General features: G+C 39.1%; 1 protein-coding gene across 1 annotated transcript in view; it reads left to right on the forward strand.

The window, feature by feature from the left end:
- Nucleotides 1-15146, forward strand: part of MYO3A (myosin IIIA) — a 243182-nt gene that overhangs the window by 69110 nt on the left and 158926 nt on the right. The window contains exon 9 of the mRNA XM_049624722.1: nt 3807-3962. Within this exon, the coding sequence (XP_049480679.1) occupies nt 3807-3962 (156 nt within the window). The remainder of the gene's footprint in view (nt 1-3806; nt 3963-15146) is intronic.

Genomic DNA, 15146 nt, shown 5'->3' on the forward strand with positions numbered 1-15146 from the left:
GGGGGGAGGGGCAGAGAGAGAGGGAGACACAGAATCGGAAACAGGCTCCAGGCTCCGAGCCATCAGCCCAGAGCCCGACGCGGGGCTCGAACTCACGGACCGCGAGATCGTGACCTGGCTGAAGTCGGACGCTTAACCGACTGCGCCACCCAGGCGCCCCTGGATGTCTTCTTTAGAGAAGTGTCTATTCATGTTTTCTGCCCATTTCTTCACTGGGTTATTTGTTTTTCGGGTGTGGAGTTTGGTGAGCTCTTTATAGATTTTGGATACTAGCCCTTTGTCCGATATGTCATTTGCAAATATCTTTTCCCATTCCGTTGGTTGCCTTTTGGTTTTGTTGGTTGTTTCCTTTGCTGTGCAGAAGCTTTTTATCTTCATAAGGTCCCAGTAATTCATTTTTGCTTTTAATTCCCTTGCCTTTGGGGATGTCAGTTAACAGTTTTTTAAATGTTTGTATATCTTTGACACAGAGAGAGACAGAGTGTGAGTGGGGGAGGGGCAGAGAGAGAGGGAGACACAGAATGTGAGGCAGGCTCCAGGCTCTGAACAGTCAGCACAGAGCCTGATGCGGGACTCAAACTCATGAACTGCGAGGTCATGACCTGAGCCGAAGCTGGACGCTTAACTGACTGAGCCACCCAGTGCCCCTCAGTGAACATCTTTAATTTGACAAATATTTAACACAAGTGCAGCACCTTCGGACAGTTGACTTGAAGATATGAGTGAATGATTTCTACATATCTGCCCCACAAACCTGTTTTCACAGTCTTACTATGTTTTCACCATAAATTAATAATAATAATAGTAGTAGTAGTAACAGTAGTAATAATAAGGTAAGGGATGACGCAGTTTGTAATTGGAAGAGAGAGGACATTAAGAGTAGGTGTGTTACATCATCAACAATAATAGCCAAACTGTGGAGGGAGCCCAAGTGTCCAGCGACTGATGAATGGATAAAGAAAATGTGGTGTGTGTGTGTGCGCGCATATATATACACATACAACAAATATTACTCAGCCATGAAAATGAAATCTTGCCATTTGCAACAACCTGGATGGAGCTAGAGTGTATTATGCTAAGAAAAATAAGTCAGTCAGAGAAAGACAAATCTTACATAATTCACTCATGTATGGAATCGAAGAAACAAAACAGATGAACATATGCCGGGGGAGAAAAAAAGAAAGAGGCAAACAAACCATGAAGACTCTTAAAGATAGAGAACAAACAGTGTTGACAGAGGGAGGTGGGCAGGGCACGGGCTAGATGGGTGATGGGTATTAAGGAGGGCACTTATGATGCGCCCTGGGTGTTGTATGTAAGTGATGAATCACTGAACTCTACTCCTGAAACCCATATTGCACTGTATGTTAACTAACTAGAATTTAAATAAAAATTTGAAAAGAAAAAATTAGGTGTGTCAGACAACACTCAGAAAATGTGGAAACGGCAAAGAAAGTAGAGGAACCAGTCATACTCACACATACTACAATCATTGGTTTTTCTACCAAGAATATCTGCTCGTTCCTGTAAAGACAAGAGGCTTAGATTTAAGGGTTGTGGAAAATCCAAGGATTGATAGTCCATTTTGTTCCCCAAATTTCACATAAGCCCTTATTATTGAGTATGCACCATACACTGCAGAATATTTAATAAACACATCTCTTGGGAGAATCGCTGGTAACATTGAAGGGTGCCCCATGTCTGCAGTCCTTTCGCATAGCTCCTTGAATGAACTTGTTGATTTTGACATGTTTCACACAATTTCACCTCTGAGAAACATTTTCTGATTTCCTCTAGGCAGCTAGTTAGTATTCTGTCCTGTGTGCTATCACTGTATTTTTTTCTTCTTCCCCTAGGAACATTGCCACTTTTATTTAACTGCCTCTTTAGATGCCTCTCTTCCCAGCTAGACAGTAAGTAACTGCAGGGCACTGAATATGCCGTATTTGTCATTGTAATGCCAGTGTCCAGCAGAGTGCCTGGCACACATCAGCTATTTGAACATTTTTTAAATATTAAAAAAATTTTTTTAGAGAGAGAGTGTATAAGCTGGGAAGAGGCACAGAGGGGGAGATTCTTAAGCAGGCTCCACACTCAGGGAGGAGACCAATATGGAGCTCGATCCCACGACCCTGGAATCATGACCTGAGCCGAAATCAGAAGTTGGACACTTGGCTGACTGAATCACCCAGGCGCCCCTCACATCAGCTATTTGATACAGTTTTACTTGAATAAAATAATTTCATATGTGATTCTACTCAATACATTGAACAAGTGCTACAGATGTCAGAAATCGATGCATTCTGTTAATGAAACAAATGAAAATAAATGAAAACTAAGAGCACTTGTTCTTATTTTCAGACATCATCATCCTTATTCCTTAGCGTATTTTAGCATCCTTGGGAAATATGTTATTGCTTAAGCCCAGGAAAATAAATTGCTAAATTATCATACCAGGAGGAGTAACAGTACAGATTAGAAACACCACTGCCCAAGTCAAGGCATGGGTGTCTTCTTCTTCTTTCTTTTCCTATATCCCAAGTGTCAGCCCAACTCTGACCAGTTGTCTTGCTCCTCTGAATCTCATGGTTGGAAGGATACTGGAAAGCATACAGCCCAAACCACACACAGAGCATAAATCCTTCTTGAACATGTACACTGAGTGGCCATCCATCAGTATGTAACCATGTCCAATAAAGGTAATCATACTTCCCATTGCAGCCCATTCTGTCTGAGAAGCCTTCCTGTTGGAAAGTTCTTCCTTATGGTAACCTGAAATCTGTTTCTCTTTTAATTTTTTTAAATGTTTTATTTATTTTTGAGAGAAAGAGAGCGCGAGCACACACGTGCGAGTGGGGGTGGGGCAGAGAGAGAAGAGGACAGAGGATCTGAACTAGGCTCTGTGCTCACAGCAGAGAGCCTCATGCGGGATTTGAACTCACAAACGTGAGCTCATGACCTGAGCCAAAGACGCTTAACCAACTGAACCACCCAGGTGCCCCTGTTTCTTTCTTAATTCCATGAATCGATCCCAGGTTCTTTGTCACTTTTGACCACTGAAAACTGGTCTAATCCCACTTTCAAATATTTGAAGACACCTGTCATGGCTGATTAGATGTCCCCTTTGTTCAAATGTCCCTTTCGTGATGCTATTTCAGGTGTTCTCACTACCTTTATCCTTTCTCATCCCGTTGAACCTCATCCTTTTTCATCCCGTTGAACCTACCAAGAGGTGCAGTGTGCCTTAGTAAATCTGCTTCATATACAGCTCTCCAAAAACATCTGGTGTGGAATTTAAACATCTTCAACACATTAGCCTTCTCAAGTAGGTTAGCAGCTTGATTACATAGAAAGAAATAGATCAATTGGGAAGCCTTTAAAAGCATTGTGGGAGGGAAAAGGAAAAGTTTGTTTTAATTTTAGATAACCATTCAAACTGTAATGGCTTCAGTGCTTCCTTCTTTAGCTCCTGGCTTGTAAAGGAGACTTTGCAGCAGAGACCACATTTAATGACCTCTATGCCAGCATGCTTGCTGGAGCACTAGGGAGGAGTGTTTAGTCGCAAGTTGGTATCACTGTAGTGTCATCGCTCATGGATGTGTGCACTTTTGTAAACATGCATTCTTCATATTGCAGTTTGACTTTTTTTTTTTGAGGTCTGCTTTGCAGGATGAACATTTGAGAGGAGCCTCGTCCTCTTGTGTTATGGTAGTCCTTAGCAAGATGAATAATAATGCCAAAACTCGAACTTATCTAATAATTACATGGTTTTTTTTGTTTTTGTTTTTGTTTTTTTGCTAGTGCAGGTGCTTGACTAAAGATTATGAAAAGCGTCCAACAGTATCAGATCTTTTACAGCATAAATTCATTACTCAAATTGAGGGCCAAGATGTGATGTTGCAGAAGCAGCTGATGGAATTCATTGATATTCATCAAGGCATGGGAGGCACAGAAAAAGCCAGGTAATCGAGTAATATCTTCATTCCAAACATCTTCTAAAGACTCTGAACAATTTTATAATGCAATAGGTGTGAAGGTGAGAAAAGAACTCATTTAAATTCGTTCCTTGTGGTTGGGAGATAAGGGGGTACTTACATGAAAAGTGAATTCACATGTTGAGTTGCATCCCAGTATTGGTAATTGCTGGCCGCATTTTCTAAACAACTTTATCAGAATAAAGAATATAAACTTCAGTAGGTGATTAGTATTGGCATGTATCTTCTTGTGTTTTCTGCTCTTCTGTAAAGTAAGGTATCTTAGATTTGAGATTAAAAAGGAACATAAGCCTTCCAAGACATTCTGATAGTATTATTTCTTGGATCATTTTTTTCAGGCTGAACTATACTCAAAAATCATTTTAAATATTTTCCTACTTCCTATTTGAGTTTCTAATAAGATACTATGTATAGTTTTTATAATATCAGATGTGTTTTTTACTTATTATAGATCGTATGTATGTTTATTTCAGGGATATAGATATAGATAGATTTAAAAGATACAGGGAAGTATATAACAAAATCAATCAGTAAAACATTTTAATCTGTAACCTTTTAGTATCTTATGATGGATATACATTTAAAGAAATTGGAATAGTATTTATATGTGTTCTGTAGCCTGCTTTTTTTTTCTTTTTAAGCCCCATCGCCTATTTTGCCCATTCCCCACCTCCCCCCCCAACCCCGCCCCCCCGCCCCATACTCTCTTCCCTCTGGCAACCACCAGTTTGTTCTCTGTATTTATGAGTCTGTTTTTGTTTGTTTGTTTTATTTTTTAGATTACACATAATAGGTGAAATGATATGGATTTGTCTCTGTTGGAGGGTTTTTTTTTGTGGAATTTATTTTGAGATGGAGAGAGCGTGTGTGTGCACTCAGGTGAGGGAGAGGCAAAGAGAGAGGGAGAGAGAATCCAAGGCAGGCTCCACACTATCAGTGCAAAGCCCCACGTGGGGCTCAATCTCATGAACTGTGAGATCACGACCTGAGCTGAAATCAAGAGTTGGATGCCTAACCAACTGAGCCACCCAGGCATCCCTGGACTTGTTTTAGTTAACATCATACCTCTAGGCTTATCCATGTTGTTGCAAATGGCAAGGTCTCATTCTTTTTTTATAGCTGAGTAATATTCCATGTGTATGGGGAGATATATATGTGTGTGTGTGTGTGTGTGTGTGTGTGTGTGTGTGTGTGTATATATATATATATATATATATATATATATATATAGGGTTGCTTCCGTATCTTACCTTACCTATTATAAATAATGCTGCAGTGAACACAGGGGTGCATACATCTTTTCAAACTAGTGTTTTCATTTTCTTTGGGTAAATACCTAGTAGTGGAATTACTGGATTGTATAGTATAGCCCTTTTAAATTTTTTGAGGAATCTCCATACTGTTTTCCATGGTGGCTGCACCAGTTTACATTCCCACCAACAGTGCACGAGCATTCCCTTTTTTTGACATCCTCACCAATACTTAATTATTTATCTTTTTATACTAGCCATTCTGACAGGTGTGAGGTGATACCTCATTGTCATTTTGATTTGCATTTCCCTGATGATAAGGGATCTTGACCATCTTTTCATATGTCTGTTGGCCATATGTATATCTTTGCGGAAATGTCTATTCAGGCCTTCTTCCCATTTTTCATCAGATTATTTGTTGCTGTTGGGTTGTAGAAGTTCTTTATGTATTTTGCATATTAACCTCTTATTGGATAGGTCATTTGTGTGGATTTCCTCCCATTCAGTAAGTTGCCTTTTCGTTTTGTTGATGGTTTCCTTTGCTGAGCAGAAGCTCTTTATTTTGAAGTAGTCCACATAGTTTATTTCTGCTTTTGTTTTCCTTGCCTGAGGAAACATATCCATAAATATGTTGCTAAGGCCAATGTCCAAGAGTCTACTGCCTATGTTATCTTTTAGTTTTATGGTTTCAGATCTCACATATAGGTCTTTAATTCATCTTGAGTTTATTTTTGTGTATGGTGTGAGAGAGTGGTCCAGTTTCATTCTTTTACATGTAGCTGTCCAGCTTTTCCTAGCACCATTGAAGAAACTATCTTTTCCCCATTGTATATTCTTGCCTCCTTTGTTCTAGATTAATTGACCATATACGAGTGGGTTTATTTCTGGACTCTTTATCCTCTTCCACCGATATACATATTGGAACATGCTTGTTTTCACTGAAGAGTGAATATCCATGTCATTAAATCTATGTAATCCTATGACAGATTTTTTTTTAATTGCTGCAGAACATTACCTTGTGTGACTATTCAGTGATTGATTTAAATAATCCCCTATTAGACATTTAGGTTGTTGGTAATTGTTTTTAATTCTAATAAGTAACACTGTAATGAACAGAGTTGTACATGAATCTGTTGTTTCCTAAAGATAAATTCCTAGAGACAGTGCTAAGTCAAAGAGTAGCCTTTTGTAATTTCAGTTTATTCTTGAGAATTCTGTTAGTTTCATCTCAGGAATGTATCACTATTTAGGGATAAGTTGGGAGAAGTGAGTAGGAAGTAGTACATGACTTAAAAGGGGACATTGTATTAGGACTTTATATTATCTCATGTGATTTACAACAGCCCTGAGTGAAATGTTCTAGAACACCCCATGCCCCATTTTCACAGCTGAGAAGAAATAAGTTAGCATAGGCTAATTAACTTGTACAAGGCTGCCCAGGTAATGAATGGCATAGCAGGGATTCAAATCCTGATCCCAAAGCCCAGGCTTTATTCACATGAGTAAATGGAGTAATGATGGTAGACCTCTCTGGAGGTAGTAGTCCTTGCCTGTATGAGTTTACAGCCTTGCTGGAGAGAGAGCACTTATATATCTGTAATGAAGAAACATTATGTTGTGAGTGGAATGAACTGCAGAAAAGAAGGATGCAGGCATGTAGTTTATGGTGAGGAGGTGGCCATGGGTTCATACATGTCTATCACTTCTTCTTTGTTGAATCCAGTTCCATAGTTGGCCACAACCCCTTCTTCCCAGAGCAAGCAGACAAATAAGAAACAAAATGAACAGAAATTTAAGTGTACCAACATTGTGCAAGGTGTTCAAGAACTATGTCAAGAACTATAGAGAATTTGAGGTTTTACTTTATTTGCAAGCTAATAAGTTAACCTTCCAGTTTCGTGCATATTGGCAGGAGATATGAGACTCCTGGGTCAGAGACAAAGGACTTGACTACTCTTGTTAAGCCAGCAACATGAGTTTTACATTCATGTTCATTGTCCTTGCCCCATAAGTCCTAGGGCTGATGGATGGGTAGGTATATACAGTGGGTTTGCCTCACAGTTTGGGAATCTTGAGCTTGGGAAACACCTCTCCTTGAAGAGGCTAACAAACCTGCCCAAACTTTGTCCTGGAGCAGTCATTATCTTTACTATCCTGTTCAGCAAACCCAACCTCCTTCTGTCCTGTAGAGAGACATTATCTCTAACTTCCAAGACTGTTTACAATACAAGCATCATTGGAAATATAGTCTGGGAAAAAAGCTAATATAGGACATCCAGAAATGTGAGAGACCCATTGAGGATTGTCTCCCAACATCCAAGCATCATAGGAATGGTTGAACTACACAATGTTTAGATTATAAGCACGTTGCTCTAAGTTCCAGAGATCAAAATAAAGAAAAAATTATTGAAAACAACTGTATATTGGGTACTGCTTTAGGCTCAACACTTCTGTTTCTGAGTCACAAAGCTGATTCTTATTTATCCTGTTAAGAATTCAGAATATGGGGGCGCCTGGGTGGCTCAGTCGGTTGAGCGTCCGACTTCGGCTCAGGTCACGATCTCGCGGTCCGTGAGTTCGAGCCCCGCGTCAGGCTCTGGGCTGATGGCTCAGAGCCTGGAGCCTGCTTCCGATTCTGTGTCTCCCTCTCTCTCTGCACCTCCCCCGTTCATGCTCTGTCTCTCTCTGTCTCAAAAATAAATAAATGTTAAAAAAAAATTTAAAAAAGAATTCAGAATATGCTTTGAATATGAAAACTCCTGTCTTACTCAGTTGTAGAAAATTTTCAGTCATTATTCCTTTAAATATTGGTCCTCTCTTATGCTTTTTATTTTCTACTTCTAAGAGATAAATATTGCAATGTCCTAATATACCTTATGTGTCTTATATTTTCTATTTTATGTTTGTCATTCATTTATTCACCCCTCCTGTATTTTGGATAATTTCTTCAAAGTTGTTTTTCAATTCACTAATTCTTAAACTAGGACTAGTCTAGAGTTATCCTATATACTTATTTTTCATGCTGATATTTCTATCAACTGCTGTGTTTTTCATTTGTAGAATTTCTCATCTTTTATAAACATTTATTCTTTATTCATATCTGACTTTTTATATCTGGCTGTTCATATCTAGCTAATATATTTTTCTTTTTTGTGAATGCAGTCCTTTTTCTCTGTAACAGTCTAGACTGTGTAACAGTCTTTTTTTTTGATTTGCATTTCAATAAGGGTGAATTGTCCTGATTATTGAGGTCATTTGTTTCCTTAATATTTGGTTTCTTCTGTGGTTTAGAATTTTGGTTTGCTCTCTCATCTTGAATGGGAGAGATTTTGCTCTGCTTTTTCTTTCCTTCTGCATTCTTTACTCCTATTTTGGAGGCTTTGCTTTGCTATATTCTGGCTTCTGAAGCCTTTCTGCCCGATAGGACTTTGAGAATATTGCAGATCTGGCCACAGAGCCAGTAGGAAGTAGACCCCATGGCATCTCAGGCACTTGGCTCCATAAAAGGAAGAAGATGCCGAATTTTTTCAGTGTTTTCTTCCAGGTAAGAGACACCCCCTCCCCACATTCAGTTGCATTCTCTCTACTCAGCCTAGATAAGGGTCTTCACTGCAAGTGGCTTCATTTCAGCCTATAGTTTCTGTCCTCTCACCCAGGGCATATCTGACCTGTTAGGTCCACTGTAATGCTCACCTTGTTTTAAAGAATGTCTTTGTCTTTTTAATTCTACTTAAAAATCTTTTTAAAAAAATTTTATCTTTCACAAGTGTACGTTTGGAGGGGGCGGGTGTGGCATTTGAATCATTAATGCACAACACCTTTTTGACCACAGATTTTAGTTCCATGCCATAGGTAGAGGGAATATTTTCCTGCTCTCAACACTTTTATACTAGTTCCAAAGTGTGAGATGTACTGAGACAAACAAAAATAAAAAGAAGAAGAAGGAGGAGGACGAGGGGGAGGGGGAAGAGGGGAGGAGAAGGAGGGGGAGGGGAGAAGGGGGACGGTAGGCTGTGGTACGCCACTGGCAACACCTTGGGAAAAAGTAGTTTTTAAGATCATGCAAAATTATTTGATTTGGTACGGTTTGGTACAGTCCCAACATTGGTAAAATTGATCCAAAATCTGACTGTACCAAATCAACATAGCTAACTCAAAGCTGACATTTTTTGTGCACGATATTCACTTTGGAACTGGATTGATGTATGTATTTGGCTGGATAACTTTTTTAAAAATCACAATTCAGGTTTAAAGAAGATTGTCCTACAATAAATTGAACACAAACTAAGTCCTTTAGTTTCCTGATAATAGTGAGGGGACATTGTTGGAGGCACTGTGGAATGGATACAAGGACTTTCTATGTTAAGTCAAGGCACTCTTATAACTTACTCAACTGTTCTGAGGAGTCAGGGTGTGCATGCCTGCAGCCACTCCTTCTGTGACCTGCTCCAAACCAAGGGAACACATTTTTCACAAGACTTAAATGAACAGTGTTAAGTGCAGGCTGAATCAGTGAGAACTTTAAAATATAAGGTATTTTATTTTATTTTTTTTTAATTTTTTTAATGTTTTTATTTATTTTTGAGACAGAGAGAGACAGAGCATGAACAGGGGAGGGGCAGAGAGAGAGGGAGACAGAATCGGAAGCAGGCTCCAGGCTCTGAGCCATCAGCCCAGAGCCCGACGCGGGGCTCGAACTCACGGAGTGTGAGATCGTGACCTGAGCCGAAGTCGGATGCTTAACCGACTGAGCCACCCAGGCGCCCCTAATTTATAAGGTATTTTAAAAGGAAAGTTTTACTTTTGAGTGCAGAATTTCAAAGTACTCAATTGCCTGATTTAATGGGAATAGATGAAAGTCATTTGTAATTGAAATGTACTATTCAGCATTCTTGACTAAAAACAAGCCAATTTAAGAAGAAAAGCAATTGAGTGAAAAATACTGGATGGCTCAGAGAATTGAGGGGAAGGCAGAGCCAGGCTTAGGCTGAAGCAAAGGAAACCTCAAATAGCCTCCCTCAAGAACTGCCTGCTCAGAGGCCACCTCTGATACCCACCCTCCCTACCCCAACATGTCCTGCAGCAACACTGGTTTCTTGAATGCCACAACTGCCTCAAAATATTTGTAAACTGACCTTGAGCTCACTCCCTCAAGATTCTAATTCCTTACAAGACCATCTGGTTCCCCATGCTTAGGTCACAGGTCCATGTTGTTGGTGAAAGAATGCGGTGAGAAACACTTGCTTCTCCCTCACTTCCAGCTTTTGTGTATGAGGCAGAATCCTTTCTTGCAACCATCTTGGACTTTCTTCCTACAGAGGAAGGGTATTTTGAGCCTGAGTACATCTCACACTTTGGAACTAGTATAAAAGTGTTGAATGAATATCCATTATGTGCAATATGGAAATAAGTTTCTATAATTCTTTCTTTTATACATCTTGAACATTTACCTAAAAATATTATCTACGGTATAATTTGCATTCCTTGCAAATAAAGGAAAAACCTAGCCCAGCACCTTCTTGAATGATAAATCCCAAATTATAATATCATTTTGTGGTGGCTATATTATTAACATGTTACTCTTAAAAATTTCTTCTGCTGTATATACAAAGCAAAATAACTTTAATATTTTACTTGATACCCTCAATATGCTAGTGGTGATTAATGTGTATAAATTGTTTTGCATATAATTTTATAGAAGCAAAAAGGAATATTTGTAAGAGTTTAGTAACTCAAACATAGTTATTTCTTAGGTCAAAAACACTGGCCGTTTTTGTGGCGTTCTTACCATCTCCTCACTTGTCCCAGCATATATGGTTTTCAAACCAGGATATAAGGTAACTTTGAGACTTATCTCAAAGGATTAACAAATGAAAGAAAAACTAAAAACTTACCTCATCATTCAGTTCTAAAAGCCTGGTTCAAGCTGTCAATTTGTTATTTATGTATAAGACTTTATGTCATGTAAATTCACTTGAATGGGATTTTGATTTTACAAAAAAAAAAAAAAAGAGAGAGAGAAAGAGAAAGAAAAATCAGTAGGAGGTAATAATAGGGCTTTTTCAGTGTGATACAATGCATGATTCCATTTTACTCTCTATTTTCTGGGCAGGATAATTTTTCTCTAATGGCTGTAACTATGCCATTGTGAAAATTATTCACCCTTTGGAACATTTACTCATTTCCCTTAATATGTGGGACTTTTACAATGCTTATCCTGGCTGCTCTTAGAATAACCATTCTTTTGATTCCCATCTTCACATGAATATTTCAAAGATACTTCAAACTGAACATGTCCAAAATTGAACTTATGCTGTCCCACCCAAAATTAGTTCTTTGGTCACTTTCTTATTGATGGTACCACTACTCAATTCCTTATGCCAACCAGAAATCTAGGAATTATCTTGACATACTCTTCTCTCCTACTTTCTGTTTTTAGTCCATAGCATGACTAAATTTCTTATGCCCCCATTCAACCCACTACCAATTGTGATATAATCCTTGCTACCATGGAAATCATTGATTGAGATAATACCAGTGTTGTCTCAATATTTATCGAGGCCATTGTGTAAAGCTCTAGATCGCGCGTTACACAGGGGTCTGACAGCTAAAGCATATATAGTCTGTGCACTTGGGAGCTCACTTTTTAATAAAAGGGATAAGGAAAGCATGTAAATAACCATTATACAAAGTAAGAAGTTTTAATCCCATGAAAGGAATACAAACAATGTCCTATGAGAGAAGCAGAGAATGTTTATGGTAATAGGGACAGGAGGGCTTATCCAGGAGGTGGCCTTTGAATCAGGGGTGGGATAAACAGGACTTAATCATGTGTGAAAATAGAGTTACCATCCTCTGAACATGATTTCTAGAAAGAACAGCAGAGCAAAATCATGAATGCAGGGAGATACGCTCACAGAAAGGCAAGCATTTAATCAGAGTTGTAATGAGAAAACTCAGAAGTATGGTTGTAGATATCCCTGGAGAGCAGACCACAGAGAGCATTGAGAGTTAGGCAAGACATAACCAGTGTTCTTGACAGCCCACACTGGGGATGCCCCCCCCCCCCCCCCCCCCCCGCCCATGCTGCCTGTGTCCTGCTGTGCACCGTCCTTTAGTTGTTGGTAGTAAAAGGTAAACTATGGATACACCAAGACAGACTGAGGCAGCAATTTTGGATGCATTTTGCTTGTCCCTAGTATTTCTTCCTAACTTTATTACATTTTTTGGAAGTGGAGGAAGTCTGTCCCCATCATGTTTAATGATCAAGACAGTGTGTGGCTAGTGTTTGGCTATTTGGAGATGACAAATGTATCCATACATGTTTATTTCTATGATTTGTGAGATGTTTTCATTGTTTGGTGTGTGTGTCTGTGTGTGACTGCTTATATTCTAAGTAAATTTTATCTTGGCAAATTCCAGTTTTATCTTGGCCAAAATGAGAGGGTAAAGGAATTGTCCATATGAAATATAAGAGGAAAGTTCTCATTAAGGCATGACCTGGTGGCAGTGTCTGTCCAAGATAGGAAACTTAGAAAATGACAAGTTAAGCCCGGGGAATATTAAGCTAAGGGCCCATCTAGGGCCAGAAAATTTAGAAAAGAAATTATAACTTACCTTTCCCGGCCTGAAATATTTTCTTATGTTTTTCTTTACTACTTCCTCTTGCCCAAAAGTTCCCAAGTAAGAGCTAAATACCTTTTAAAGCATAGTCTCTTGAAGGAATTTTATAAGGAATAGGCTACTGAATAAGTATCCCTTAGGAAGACCGTTATGAGTGTCTCAGCTTTTAAGTTGCAATAAATAAAGGAATTCAAATAAACAGGAAGAAGAAGTTGTTAAAACGTACTAAGAAGCTATAAATAATTCCTAGGAGTTAGTTACGTTGATGCTTCAAACAGAGTCAAATGCTGTACAGAGTAAAAAAAAAAATCAAGGAAAGGGTAAAACCATCAGCCAAGGGGGATAAAAAAGACTTGTTCAGGTTCATTATATATCCTGTCATGCAGAAAAGCTGGGGCCAGAACCCATTTGTCCTAATACCTACTTCAGTCCTTCTCTGTATTATGCTGCTTTTTTTTTTCTCCAGAGAATAATCTTACAAGCATAGGCTGTTATTGCTAGAAGGGAACTTTTCTTCTGATTCCTTATTTGAGAGGCCAGAAAACTAAAGTCCAGAAAAATGGAATCCTGCCAATTCAATAGCCAGTTCATGGTCAGTGCTGGGCTGTCGCTCAAAGCCCATGATTTTCAAACCAGTACTCTTACTAGTTTCTGTTTTCCTCTCTAGTAGTAGAAATCCACAAAACTGATGATACAAAGAGTTTCTGTCAGACTTTTTGGGCTGCTTTGTATTACTTACTCGTAATGGGCATTTCCAGTATAACCCAACTTCTCTGAGGTACTGCAGTTGGAGTTTACATTACTGAGTAGTGGATTCAAGGGTCAATAAATCTTTGCTTGTGTTTCCCCAGACTTCTTTGTTTTAATTAAGAGGGTAGAATATAGAAATAACTGAGTTTGAAATGGCAATCTAATTTACAGTATCTTTGAAATATTTGGGATATAGTCCTGTAGCAACCCTATTTTAGTGACTGCTTGACGTGAGTTGATAATCATCAACATCGTGATCTTTTCATTTCTTTGAAAAGTGTCCCTCATCTCTTCGATGAGTTTAAGGATTTGCCTTTGTTATTGGTAAGCAAGTTATCAGCAGGGGCCAACAAAACTGCATTAATTTAAAAAAGACTTTGTCCCATTTCTCTGGTAATTACTACTTGAAGGTATACCACGCTCCAAGACTTCATTAAGCATTATGTTATTTTTCAGTCCTTGATTTTGCCGAGATCTGAAATGGCAAACCCTCAAAGGCTCCCATCATGTCACTGATGATGGTAGGTGGGCCTGTGATGACCACCATATCCATCCCTTCCCTGGTATCTTTCCCCTGGCCATCAGGCCACTTTCTGGTTGCTGACCCTGCCATGCATTTTTGTTCCTCTCCATTTGGGCTCATGCAGTGTTCTCTCCTTGAAATCCCCCCGCTTCATTCTCTCCTTGAAAATATACTTCAAAACCATATCTCCAAAAGTCAGTTCAGCACTTCTGAGACACCTTTCGCCAAAGCCCCAAGCACATGTTTACATCTTCTGTCCTCTGTGGTCATACAGCCCTTTGTTCCTGCTTCAGAGTCACATAGACCTGGGTTCGAGTCCTCATCCTTCTGTATACCAGTTCTGCCATGTACTAGTTTTGTGACTCTGGGCAAGTTATTGAACCTCTCTTAGATCCAGGTAATCCTTGTTTATGAAATGGGAGCGCTGATAATACCTACCCCATAGAGCTGTGAAGCCTATGCCTAAAAACACATGAAGCACAGGACCTGACACAGTGTAAGTTATCACCATCACTTAATGGTACTTATATACAATATATTTTGTGAATCTTAATCATCTTTGTATCTCCAGTGTGGGGTCCAGGACTTTGCATGCAGTAAGATCTCAATAAATATATAGTTGATTCTTGAACAACATGGGCTTAGGGGTGCCAACCCCCTGTGCAGTTGAAAATCCAAGTATAGCTTTTAACTCCCCCAAAACTGAACTAAGAGCCCACCACTGACCAAAAGCCTTACTGAGAACATAGTCATTTAATACATTTTGCATATTGTATGTATCATATATTTATTTATATATACATATATTTTTACAACAAAGTACCTAGGAAAAATAAAATGTTATTAAGAAAATAATAAGGAAGAGGGGCGCCTGGGTGGCTTAGTCGGTTGAGCATCCAACTTCAATTCAGGTCCTGATGTCACAGCTGGTGAGTTCGAGCCCTGCGTTGGGCTCTGTGCTGACAGCTCGGAGCCTGGAGCCTGCTTCGGATTCTGTGTCTCCCT

This window comes from Panthera uncia, chromosome B4, assembly GCF_023721935.1.
Source record: "Panthera uncia isolate 11264 chromosome B4, Puncia_PCG_1.0, whole genome shotgun sequence".
In the NCBI taxonomy this organism is placed as follows: Eukaryota; Metazoa; Chordata; class Mammalia; order Carnivora; family Felidae; genus Panthera; species Panthera uncia.